The 13,806-nt window shown below is 37.5% G+C and overlaps 1 protein-coding gene across 11 annotated transcripts in view; it reads right to left on the bottom strand.

The window, feature by feature from the left end:
• The window catches only part of tenm3 (teneurin transmembrane protein 3), a 287,657-nt gene that overhangs the window by 65,614 nt on the left and 208,237 nt on the right, over nucleotides 1-13,806 (bottom strand). For 6 of the 11 annotated variants that reach the window (XM_028017268.1, XM_028017271.1, XM_028017275.1 and 3 more), the window contains 5 exons: nucleotides 13,680-13,688; nucleotides 10,593-10,739; nucleotides 6,175-6,305; nucleotides 5,980-6,068; nucleotides 1,828-1,947 (listed from right to left, as the gene is read on the bottom strand). In XM_028017268.1, coding sequence (XP_027873069.1) covers nucleotides 1,828-1,947; nucleotides 5,980-6,068; nucleotides 6,175-6,305; nucleotides 10,593-10,739; nucleotides 13,680-13,688 — 496 coding nt within the window. The remainder of the gene's footprint in view (nucleotides 1-1,827; nucleotides 1,948-5,979; nucleotides 6,069-6,174; nucleotides 6,306-10,592; nucleotides 10,740-13,679; nucleotides 13,689-13,806) is intronic. The other 5 variants (XM_028017270.1, XM_028017273.1, XM_028017274.1 and 2 more) reach the window with 1 other exon arrangement.

Here is a 13,806-nt window from a genome sequence, read left to right as displayed (position 1 = left end):
TTTTAGCTCCAGACATCATAAACAAAACAAATGAACACAGCCAAAGTGTAGATTCGAGAGTCGGACTGTCAACTGTTTGACACATTTGATGAGAAGCACATATGGCTTGACACACTGTTTTTGTTCTGCTGGGCTTTCAAGAGTCACACTTGATTGTATCCTCTCAGCCAACTGTGCTGAAGTGATCCAAGCAACAGTAGCAACATAGCGAGGGGAATCATTTAGAATGCAATTGGTCAGCCAACACCGTGCATTGTGAGCAGATGTAAATATGCCTCTTGAATCGAGTCGTGGGCAACTCAGTTACAGTGACAGATGGGTTGAAATTTTAAGCAGTGTTTCTAAAATAAATGTTTTCAAAGAGGGTGTTTGTGGAAATTACAATTATGTCTCTGCACAGCTTGGGAAATATCATGGGAGATAAGCGGCTTCAGAAGTGTTGGCAGGTGTGTGTTTATTAACTAGCACTCAACAGCATTTAAGCAGTCTCATCATAAGTATAAGAAAACAGCTGGTCAGAATAATTCTTGGCTAAATTTGCATAATGGTGTTTACAAAGGGGTGACAAAACGACATTATCTCACACAGTTAAGACACATCTAGCTCCAGCGCTGGCTCCTTTCATGGTCCACACTGAACATGTTTCATAGAGGCAGTTTTCCTCTGACAATAAGCAGTAGCAGCTGACTTTTGGCATAATTCATCAACGAAAAGGACAATTTTAGAGTAAACTAGTAGGATTTTCTGCATAAATGAGCAGTCTATGTTTTTTAAAAGGAATCTAAAATGTATTCTGAATATATGTGAAACTAACAATTCATTTTTCTGTTCATTAATTTTGCATTGGTAGTCACATCCAGTTTAATCAGTGGCACTATACAAAGACAGCATTTCCCACAATTTTATATCTCATGACGACAAAACAGAAAATTATAGAAGCTCATTATAAACCTTCAGTTCCATTTAAAAAATCTCTAATCCTGTGCTTTTAAAGTTGATTTATTGATCCTTTGTTCTCCTGCTGAGACATTTACAAGCGTTTTTGCCCAAGTCTGGTCTCATTCAGTCAGTGCTCAGCAATTACCTGATGAATGTTGGCTAGCTGATGCATGTTGGCTACCTAAAACACAGAATTGTTGGAAGGCAGAATTAAAATAATTACCTTTTAGCCTAATTTAGCGATCAGAGAGAACAGCTTTAATCATTAATCAAAGCATCAACCCTGATCACTTTAGCTTCACCTTTAATATTGTTTTAAGAGACTCAAGCTCTGGAACACGATGCCAGTCTGAGTTTAGTCTGGATTGTTTAGAGAGTTTAAGCCGAGTCTGAAGTCTTTGTTCTCGTGTCTGTCAATCAATCAGGAGGAATTAAAGTCACTGACTTTATTCCCCATTTCTGCTCTCTTGCACTGGAAAGAAATGATGTATACATATGCAAAAAAAAAAAAAAGTATAATGCCTGCATCCCTAAATGTTACAATGAGAAGAAGCGACACAATTTTTGCTCCAAATATGCACAGTATTTTAGAACAAAAGGAGGCTACAAGTCTAGCAAATTCTTAACACTATTTGAAACAAGCAGAAGCTGCAGTGAAGGGCAGAAATCAGGCACTGATTACTGTAATTTGCAAAAACACCAAATTGTAATTAATATGTCACTTTTCACTCTGCAACAGATTAGAAAATTACATTGTACATTATTCAAGTTGCTAAGAAGAACTTTCAAAGAATTTTGCTACTCTTAAGTGAATTATTTTGAAGATAAATTCAAACTGGATAGCTGAATATTACATGTAGAGCGACGGTCTCAGAGAGAAATACATACATGCCATCTTTGCGTGTTATAGTGTATCCATGGTCAGGGTAGTGGACAAATGTCACATTGACTCCAATCAGAGGAGTTCCATCAGAGGTCAGCACCTGGCCTCGGATTATTGACACCAAGCTGGAGAGACAACCACAGGACAGAGGTTTTTAGTAAAGGAAATAGTCACTAGCAAAAACTGGCAACGCCTGGTGTTTGATTTTTATTTGTAAAGCAAACAGAGACACAGAGACAAGTGTAAAAAACCAACATGAGTCAATCTTGTGGTTGAGAAAATTCAGTGACAGAACATTATAAACAGACCCATTCAATTAATTTGATTATTTTTGAAAAGTACATTTATTTCATTAACTCAACTCCCAAAATGAAACACAAGAGAGACTAAATACACACAAACACTTAAGAATGGATTTCAATTTACACCTAATTCAAATTCAACATCTAAGAGAAGAATATCACATCAAAGCAATAAAATATGGGATTTAGTTAAAGTATGTTTAATACCTGCTCAAAGGTTGTTTTTTTTTTAAAAAAGCTGCATTTAATCTGACAAACATGGCTCATCAGAACCTATTATAATTTTTTGTGGACGTCTGGATATGAGGGACATTAAGCACAGAACTGTGTCTGTACTTATAATTCATGATTCAGAGGTTTTGGCCTTGAAATTATTTAATTATTCAAAGTAGTGCTGAAAATTTATTATTTTTCCAACAAGACCCAACTAATGCCTCATTTCCCCTGAGCAGTCTGGCACAAGTCTGTGCGGTTTGGTACGCTATTTTATGGTCCGGTGTATTCAGTAAAAGAAGAACTCTAGATGTTTTACTTCTATCATCTCATCTAAAATACTTACCCTGAACAAAAACACTGGAAAAGAACACCCTCATGCTTTGCAGAATCTCTAAATACATAAAGCCAAATAGAGGTACAAATACTGTAATGTACCATTCATTCTGAACATTGTCTTAATTTTTACATGAAATCCTCCTTGTAGAAACAAACAGTAAAAGGTGAAGGTGTACAAGACATTCACTTTTAAATGCTGAAAAGCAAAAGAAAAAAATACAGTTATAGTCAAAAGTGACTTTTTAAGGCTTTAAAACTTGATTTGACTCTTTACATATAATTGTAAAAAAAGTTTAGGTTGCTGTCACACTTTCATATTTGCTACATATGTTGGCATTTCCTTACATGAGATTAACACTGAAAACAGAAACAAATTTTGTTTTGTTTGTGAGACATCCCAGTTTTTTATATTGCATGTGTTGGGATATATTGTGTAAGGTGAACATAATATGATATTGCGCCATAATAGTTTACCTTGCTGAATCATCTTGTTTAGAATTTTTTACACAGGTCTATGAAGTGTAGTTGATAATTACAATGTTATACTGTGTTTTATATTCAACATTAAAATGCTCTTGTAGCGGATGTTTACAGGGTAGAAATCTGCAGTGTCTTTGCACGACCACTAAGCCCTTTGAAGTCACAAATCATTTTATTCTGCTTCATTTCTCTCTGATCCTGCCTGTTCAGTAACATAATCTGTCTTATTGGATTTTGTGTAAATAAGTCTACAAACATGATCTCAAATGAATCAAGCGACTGATACAGTTCAGGTGATTCGATATATTAGTGATTTCATGGAAACAGATCTGAAGAGAATTACTGAGGTTATTCCATGTAGCTTTTCTGGCAGCTGGCTGTGTGACCCGGCTGCATGTTTGTCTGGACGTAAATCTGATCATTCAGAAGGAATTTCAGTGGTAGGTGTGAACTCTCCTACACTTGAAGCGTTCTAGTTATAATTGAAACAGCCAGATGCCTGTTAATGGTAGGTCTGAACAGGGCTTGAGTAAATCCTCATTCCTCCCTGCATTCGTTCACACCTGTACTTAGAGCTGTGATTGGATCAGCCAGCATGAATTTTAGCAACAGGTTTGAACAGCCTCTCTTTTTCTCTTGCTGTCTCACTGATTCCCACATTTAGGTCGTTGCCTCTGCATTCAATGTCTATGTATTGTGTAATCCGATCTATCAACAGGTGGTTTTAACATCAACCAGTCCTTAACTACCATCCATGTTTTAACCATGAACTTCTGTTTATTAAGTTGCTTATGGAGAAGGGTAGCACTTCCTGACAATAGTAAGTATGTCAGAAATAATTCCCACACCCTACACACACAAGTTTGAATTTCTACCAATATTATAGCTTTGTATTGACTTTAATTCATTTTAGTAACTGCATTTATGCCTAACCCAGACATGCCTAACTATTGGTAATCTATTCCTAGCCTTAACCTTAACCGAAGCCTAATTCACACCATACCTGCAAATCTAATCTCTCATCCCAGACAAGTTTGTTCGCCATACTAGAACTGGGCTTTGGTCCCCATAAGGCCCATTGGTCTCCAGAAGGTTGGCAGATATGCCAGAAATGGTCCTAAATAGAACAGCTAAACAAGAACACGTGTACACACACATACATGCAACCAAACACACGTACAATAAATCCTTTTTATTATAAGGTTGTGAGCCCATTCATTATAGAAATATTGGACAACTTTATTATAGAGTTCATGGCCCCCTCCTTTTATGAAACATTCACACAAGCTGGCTGCATAAGAATGCCATTAGGTTTCTTCCTCATAAGCAGCGCGACTTTGACTCAATGTGTTTTACAGACAGCCACTTTCTCCTTCCCTCCGATCACATGAATGCCATCTTTGTGGCAGATGTGAACAGAAAAAGTTGGCAGACTTTAGGCTTTAGTGTTGTCATCATATTTCTTCATTAAACTGACTCTGTCCACCACAAAAGCTAATTGCCATGAGAAATTGACAACAAGGACATTGAGGGAAATTAAAAGAATTGTTTATTCTTTCCTGGAGAGAGTCCTGACCTGTTGAGATATGGAGTCATCCAGACTCCTGAAGATTTGCTGTGTTATCTGGCACCAAGATGGTAGCAGCAGATCCTTTAAGTCCTGGAAGGTGGCCCCATAGATCATACTTGTTTGTCTTGCAAATCCCACCAATGCTGGATTAAACTGGTCTGGGGATGTTGATCTGGGAAGGCCAGGTCAACAACAAGCTCGGTTTTGTTTGGTGACACAGTGCATTATTGTGCAGAAAGAGCCCGCAGTCATCAGGAAGTACTGTTTCCATGAAAGGTGAGCATGGTCTGTAACAGTAATGAAGGTAAAAGTAACATCTATGTGTAAAAGAGACGAGGTTTCACAGCAGAACATTTCCCAAAGGATTACATTGCCTGTAGTGACTTTCCTTCTGCGTATACTGTAGCCCATTCGGCTGCCATATTTTGTTCATGTCATTGACATACGCACACACACACATCCATGTGATGTTAAAGAAAATGGGATTTATCAGACCAGGCCACCTCTTTTAATCGCTCCGTGGTCCAGGGGTCAGCACAGCTACCATGCCAAGTCAGTTTCTATGTGGTTCCACACACAGCAAACTGTGAGTCACTTTCTGATCTGTCACTTTGCTACCAGAACCAGCATTAACCTCTTGACCACTGCAATGGTCCAGCCATCATAATTTGGTCCTTGTTAAATTCGCTAAAATCCTTAATCCACCGGATTTTTTCTGCTTCAAACACATCGGTTTTAAGGACAAAATGTTAACTCTGTATATCTTACCCACCACCACGTACCATTCTAATCAATGCTATTTGTTTGGTTCAGATGTGACCAGTCATAATATTCAGCTTAAACCTATTTATTTTATAGTTTTCTCCTTGATCATTTCTGTTCCTCTTGCAGTCCATTTCTTTTCTTCCCTCGTTTAAAAGCCCATCCTAGTTGGCATTGGAAAGCAATTTGGCTTCAACTACCATAGATAACATACAAGAACAAAAAAATTTGTGGGCCCAGACCAACAGACAAATAAAATAATCAGTTCACCAAACATGAAGATCTTTGGGTTGTAAGACTTAGAGAGAGTACCTTACTCTCACTAACAAGAGAGGCATGAAAACTGTAACAAGCTGGTTGGGAAGTGAGCTCTGCACAAACATGCTTGGCAAACAAGACTTTCAAATGATATTTTTACTAATTTGTATTGACAAAACTTAACTAACAACAAAAACACACACAAAGCTCACGGATTACAGACAGACAATTACCTTTTATTGAATGGAGACTCTCCAGTGATGACATGAGTAGATTCAGGGCCAACCAGGAAGTGAATGCGTTGATAGAAAGATCTGGCCGCCTAACAAAGACAAGAGTTATAAACAAATAGATAATATAATTGTCAGTGATTGTCACTGTTGGAAGACAAATCAAAGTTTTCCAAATAACTGCATGCTGCTCCCTACCTGCTGGGGTGCCATTGAGGAGGGAGACTGGCTGAGCACTTCAGCAGGGTCTGGAGACCCTTTGCAGTATAACTGGTTTTGACAAGAGGGCTGAAGACAGCAGTCTGGATCCATACAATCAGCCAAGCCATCTGAAACCCACCAACAAGGTCTTTCATTAACAAAACTGACATGAAAAGAGTGCCGCTAATCTTAAAGCCCAACAATACAGGCAGTTTTGGAGGTTTTAAACATCATTAATTAGAATTTATCGTGATAACAATAGCTATCATGACATGAAATGTATCGCAATAAATGATAAATGCCCACCCCTGGTATCATGTAATTCCAGAAGATTTATTCGCTGCACATCTCCAGTTACACCATACTTTAAAATATGGTGATATATTGTATTTAGATGTGCCTACTGCCAAGGTCATTTGAATGCAGCAGATTCATTGTGATGGTCAGGAAGCAAACTTGAGATGATTTGAGCTTTGTGGAATGGTGTATTATCCTGCTGGTTGCAGCCATCAACATACGGATACACAGTTGATAAAAGTATTGACATTGTTAGCAACAATACTCATTGAAGTTGTTGTTTTAAACAATGCTCAAGGATCTAGCATATTCCATTAGATACAAGACAGATTGGATACAAACTTTGTGCTGTTCATGCACAATTCTGATCATACCATCAGAATGTTACAGCTTAGACTCACCGGCATATCTGGTTGCACAAATACTCCTCTCTTCGCTTTGCATGGAAATTCAACTAGATCAGCAGCTTCTGAAATACTCAAACCTATCTAGTACCAACACCTATACAGCGTCACTTAGATTTCCTTTATTCCACTTACTGAAAACACAAACAGCAAGCCCATCTAGACAGTTACATCCACTGAGCTACAATCATATCCTTGGCTGATTTGTTTTAATACACAACTGAATAAGGACCTGGTAAAGTGGCCAGTGAGTGTACATTCTTTTTGGGTTGAATTAAAACTGATGGAAGAAAATGAACCAAGACATCTGTTCAGAGCTAAGTGGTAGTAATCTTTGCTCCAATGCAATGGAGCCAATTGATAGTAGACCAAATAAATGCTGTGTACTGGCCTCTGAGCAATGCCATTCCACGCCCCAATAACAAGCAGCACAAATGGAACGAATGGACAGGAGATTAGAAGAATATATGAAGGGCAGGGAGTGAAAGAGCAGTAAGAGTGAAGACAGACGGAGGAGTGGAAGGATAGGGTGAGATATGCAGGGTAATAAAAATCTCAGTGGCTATTTGTCTCAGTTTCTTATACAAAAAAAAAACAAAAAACAGCTGTACATCTGGTGAACAGGCATCAGGGACTGAGATTACATTGAGGCACACAAACACATAGAAGCTCTGACACTTTTCATTCTCTCTCTCTAGCTCCTCTTTGTTCCCCATATTTTAATTAGTCCACCATGCTCATCAAACTCAGAGCTGGATATAACACTTAAGCCCAGAGCATTATTTCTAAATCAGCCTTTTTCTTTGACTCTCCCTGCCATTTTTTTTTAGTTTATTTTCAATGCGTTAGCTCTCCCTCAAGAAAAACCTAAAAGCAGATTTTTATTGAAGCTTCTAGTAGAACTGTTGCTGATTCAGATCTCTTTCCTTTTCTATAGCCTGTAATTTAAGCACTCTACAAGGCTTTTTGAAGTCTGGTAGCTGACAGCATTTCAACTCTACTGTCACATCAGCATTCACAACACATGTTCTCTTTTCATCTAGCAGCTGAAAAGTTGCAGCTTTTTGGTGTAACAGTTAACATTCAGTGCATGTAAACAGATCAACTCCATACGTAGTTCTAAGCAGGATGCAAGGTATTTATTAGAAGAGCGCAGACTATTTTAAGCAAGATAGTATCGCTCTGAGTTGAAGAGAAGCAGAGTAACAGAAATGCTACGAGTCATTTGTAATATTACAACAACGCTGCAACTGGCTAACTGTTAGCTACGAGCCACACTACCGTTAGCATCTATTTTCTTCAACATTAAATTAATTGATTATTTTACAGTTTCCTACTGAGAGTGGAATATCTATCTTGACTTCAACAATTAATTTATTTAGATTGATTAAACATAAACTGCATAATTCTACTGGGAGGACATTTTTCAGACCCAGGAATTAATTTATAAAATCAATTATTTTACTGTAAAAATGTGCCCCTCAAAATTCATTGGAGTTCACTGTATTCTGTGAAAAAGCTAAAATAAAAATTGAAAAGAATGTTGTTAGCTTAAGTACTAATGACAAATGTGTCACTTTTTTCAGGTGAGAAAAATCTTATTTGATTAAGTGAACCTATTTTATTCAACGATTGTAGAAATATTTCAATGTTAATACAATGTCAGGTCTGATGTGATAGGTTTTCTTCTGATGGGGGAAATGTATCATTTTGCTTTAAGAAAGTCAAGGTTAAACCATTGCCCACACCTGACAGGTCCTTGTAGAGCTAATTGATCATGTGGAAGTAGAAAGACATCGTCTAATTCCCTATTTTGCTGTTGAGACCCTGTTTGGTCAGCAACAAGTTGCCCTTTTTGGTTGGTCACACTAACAACCTGTCTCAGTATGACCCAGAAAACCCAGTCTAACACCTGTAAGACAGATTATCGTCTGCGAGGCCAAAAACAACTGTATGCAGCGGTTCCTTGTCCCCCAGGCTGAGGGACAGGGTGGGCTCCAGGACTGGTGGTCACTGACTGATAGCAGGTTTCTAACTGGATCTATGTGGTCCTGTGGCTATAAAAATGTTCTGAAGATTGAACTGAACCTCCTCTCCCTCAGGGTTTCTGGGAGCCTAATGAACTTTGAATGTCCATTCAAGTTTAATTAGTGAAAAAAAAAGGTTCAGAAAGTTCATTTATAATTTTAGAAATGTTCCCTTTAATTCAGAGCAGCAAAGTCAGTGTTTGTTTCTCTCTCTGTTAGTATTTTTTACTATCTTAAGCTGACATGTTTCTATCTCAGGTTAATCAATAAGTAAAATGCAGTCATGAGAAATAGACAGAAATCTCTGTGTGTTTTTATCGGACTTATAGTTCAATCATTAGGAAGGAAATAAATAATGCCTTCAATTAGTCCTGATTAACTTTAAGTGTGAATAATTTCATTGGGTATGTGGCTGCAGTATTGATGTACATTGATATAATTTCATGAAGCATTAATTTATGGTTCAGAGTAGTCAAACTTGAATTGAAATATTTTTCACAAATTATTGTTTCCATACAAACTCTATCACATTTTGTAAGTTCTGAAACGTTTACTGTAAGAACAGAATAAAAACATTTTGGATTTTTAGCCATTTTTTAGCTAAAAATTTTGATTGATATTGAACTAAGTGTCATGCATGTTTGTGCTGCTTCCAGTCTTTGCCAAGATGTAAAAGAGATTTCTAATCTCAATGGGATTCTCCTGGTGAAATAAAGATTAAATAAAATAAATAATTTTGTGACCTGGATCTATTGTTGCATTCCTATTTAATACTAGATTTCAGGTCCTGTGCAAGTTTGATTTCCTGGGTTAACAAGCTGGATCGTGATTCTTAAACCCAGTGGGAACAAAAGAGAAAGTAAGTGTAAATATGTGCACATGTCTGTAATGATCCTTATACTATAAATAAACCCCTTGTGAGCTTGACAGGAGGCACAGTTAGACATTTCTTTGTAACGAACAGCTTGATGTGAGGAAATCTGGTTCAGGTCTCCCAGGAAATACATCTTCCAACTCACATCATCTATATCAAAAAGTATTCTACACACTGAACTTGACAGTGTTAGAACTCTGTGGGTGTTAGAACTTTAAATGGTGTTGACAAGAGAGTAGATCGTCATGTATGCCACGCCTGTGTTGCTAAAATTTCTCAGTCATCTGTGGCTCAAACTAGTTTTTGTTAAGCTACAGACGCCCTTTGCCAAATACCAATGTGGAAATGTTTGAGTCATTCTTGATGAAGGCCTGAGAAGAAGAAAACATTTAACATTTTTGGTTTGCAACACCAATGTTCATTCGTGCTTAGGAACTTTATGGTTTTTATTTTCAGCTAAGATCTTTGCTGAGCAGAAAAAAAAGTTATTTAACAACTCAACAGTAGCTAACAAACTTAGAGCTCAAACAGAAACACCCATAACTTTCTAAGTTATTTCTGGTAGTATCACCCAAATAGGTGAATAAATTCAATGGAGCAGAAAAACCATGAATTGATATTTTTTTCCCCACAGCATTCACACTCCTCCATTATGCCGATTCAGGCTATGTCAAAGCTGGAGCTGCAGGCCCATTAAGTTCTTTATCGCCGATCATTAACATTTTATTTAATCTTTATCCATGCTTTACACACCAGTGATGTATTTAACCATCTGCTTCCACTAATTACACAGTGCCCATGCACCAGGTATACCTCCTTCGTTGTCCTTGCCATCGGTGCAAAGGGTTTCCATGGCAACGTGACACCCTGCCCCTCTCCAACCCGGCTGGCAAATGCAGTGCCATCCGCTGGCTTCCAGAGTGCATCGTCCATTGTTGTTGCAGAGACCTGGGCAGCCCTCTGGGCACAGGGGACAGACACGGAGTTAAGAAATGCAACTTCAGTGTAGAAAACAGGCTCACAAATGGACAGTGGAACAATTCTTGTGGAAACAAGACTCAGTCTGTTGATATTTTTCAAGGATGTCAGTTTTGCACTGAAGTGCTGAAAACCGCTGCTGCTTCTTTTTTTCACAAATAAAATTATAAAAATCATGATTAACATTAATCAGCGCATTAAAAGGAAAGTTATTTACAGCTCTGAAATAGCATGATGACCAACACAGGTCAGTAAATCTTTACTGGAAACAAGGAGCTGTTTGACTGGGGCTTCTTTTTATTCCATTATAAAACACTGCTAAATGTTGAACTTCACCTCATTGTTGGTGGAAACAAAAAAAAAAAAAAAAAAAATCAAACATCTCACTGCACATAGAGGTCAAAGAGCATCTGATTGTTCTAAGATGCATCAAATTTTAAAGTGGCAACAAAAGTCTGTTGACTTGAAGAAATGTTCCTACCCCTTGGGCATTTCCACATTTGACCATTCATAACCAAAAACTTTGACAAATTTTATTAAAATATTAAACTACTAACACAAAGTAATACAGTAAAAATTTCACTGTGATGTGAAATTTTTACATTTTTATGAACTAGTTTTGAGGTGCATTTGTATTCAGCCCCCTGAAGTCAGTATTTATAGAACCACCTTTCGATGTAATTAATCAACTTGGAGCAAAGGCTTTGCAGCCTGCAACAGCTTTTCTTTACTGTACTTTGCTGCCACCACCTTGATTCCCTGTGGTTAAGGTGTTGCGCAATGTTAGTGTTTTACCTCACATAGCATTTTGCATGTAGGCTAAAAATTTTAATTAGGTCTCATCTCACTTGAGTGCCTCCTTCTATATTCTTAAGGTGTCTTCTACATGGCTTGTGGCACACTGCAAATGAGACTTACTAGCTGTGTTTCCATTGACCATATAAGCGGACATTCTGAAAATAAATTTGCTTAATGGAAACAGCAATTTTGAAAAAACGTCAGTTTTTTTGATAAAACGTTTTGTCGCTCGAATGAGGTTTTTTCGTTTTCAGAATTGCTTTATTTTGCAAAACTGCAATCACACGAGTCACATGATCAACGGCCTGATGTTGCCACTGGTGCAAACCATGAAGAAGACAACAGGAAGTAGTTGGAGGATGATGGCATGGCATGCTTTTTAATGACTTACTGCATGAACAAACTTATTCACATGTGATTTTATTTGTGCTATTTATTTATCAGAATCACGACAATTGTGGAATTGTGTTTTATTTTCAACATTAGCGGAATACTGACAAATGGAAAAGCAGCTACTGAGACCACATTTGTGAAGATTTCTCTTTGATCTGAACTTGATTTGCTGTATGACTGGATTGCAGGAAGATTACTTTGTCATGTTTGATATTAATTAAATGTAAACCAACTTGGATTCCATATAATTGGATCTTTAAAGGGTATTAGAGTAAAGAGAGTTGATTACAAATTAAAAACATCCATTAGCCACTTGTGGTATGGTCTAACACATAAAATCTAACTCTAATATGCTGAAAGTCTGTCATGTATGAAAATGTGGAAAAGCTCAGCTGGGTGTAAAAGGAACTGGAATAGTCATATAAATCAGTGAGCGAGCTGGAATGAATGTCGGTGGACTTGTGTCCAAAGCTGTGCTGACTGGACTTGGTCATAAATGCTTTTTCAGGTGCTTTTTTCCAACATTAAAGAATTTTAAAAAAATCTTTGCTGCAAGAAGTTGTAAATTTTAACACATAAGGCTGTCAGCAGCTTCAGTACAAAAAGACCTAACTTTAAAAGTCATACTGGTTCAAACCTTGGGTGTTTAAAGTCTTTTGGTGACTGTCAGCCAGTGTGATAAATCTTTTAAATGGACTGACAGGCTGAGAGATAGAGTCAGAGACAAATAATGGAGACTGGCACACTAACCTTCACATAAAAAAACAGACTGACAAACAGACAAAACAGTCAGCCTTTGGTGAAATGCGCTTTTGTTGTAGTTTCACATGAACTAAAAACTATGCTGTAACCCAAATTGCCTAATGAAAGTTTCATGGCTTCACTTGGAGGAAAAAACAAAAAAACAAAGAAAAAAATCTTGAAAACAAAGCATAAATACACCAAAATCTGAAGAAAACAACAACAAGCTGCTACTAGTTCTTTTAGCATTATGGATTCATTCGCTCTCGATTTTCTGGTCCATGTGAAAACACAACAGGTAGACAAGTAGTCCAGGCACAAATTATTGGGAGGACAGAGTGGTTTGGACTGCATGCCTCCACTGACTTAAGTTGATGCCTGTATTTGGCATTCCTTTATTGTAAAATAGACAGTGAGGTTGGCAAATAGACGAATAAAGGAAGGGAAAAAAAAAGACACGAAGTGAGTGCCAGACCCAAGCAAAGCCCAGCTGGACAGAAAGAACGAGACTGAAAAGTAAAGATGGGGGAGTAGAGAGGAAAACAAGGACAAGACGAGAATGTCAGGATAAAAGACACAGGGATATCGGTTGGCTAACTTAACACACAGAAATCAAGCTTTGTTGAAGCAAGACAAAACAGGAATCACACAGCTCTGGTTTATGACGTACACATGTGCAATACTGTTTTTGTATTTAGTCTGTGCTCAGGTGTGCAGTATCATCAATAGCTGTTTTGTGTGAGAATTGGAGACAAAAGCAGGCATGATGGAGCCAGAAAATCATTTAAAAAAAACATGTCCAGAGAGAGAATATTAACACAAAAAGACAAACTGCAAACCAGGGAAAGACTGAAACATGGAGAGTGGAGAAAAGAATCAAGCCATAAACAGGAAACTGAAAAGAATTAGAATGAACCAGAAGCAAAACTGAACAGAAAGTGAAGTATTTTGGGACAGTGAGGCCTTTATTAAGTCTTTAGCTTGAATTACCTTTATATCCTGAGAATAGGAGAGGGCAAGAGGGAGAGAGGGAGGAAAATTAGGGAAAAAACGTAAAATCGAAACAAAAGCAGCACTGCCAAATATATTTTCTGTAATGGAAAGGTGAAAATGGGAG

Source organism: Xiphophorus couchianus, chromosome 5 (assembly GCF_001444195.1).
Source record: "Xiphophorus couchianus chromosome 5, X_couchianus-1.0, whole genome shotgun sequence".
NCBI lineage: Eukaryota > Metazoa > Chordata > Actinopteri > Cyprinodontiformes > Poeciliidae > Xiphophorus > Xiphophorus couchianus.
The sequence above is the reverse complement of the archived record's forward strand: the minus strand, read 5'-3'. Positions and strand labels throughout refer to the sequence as shown.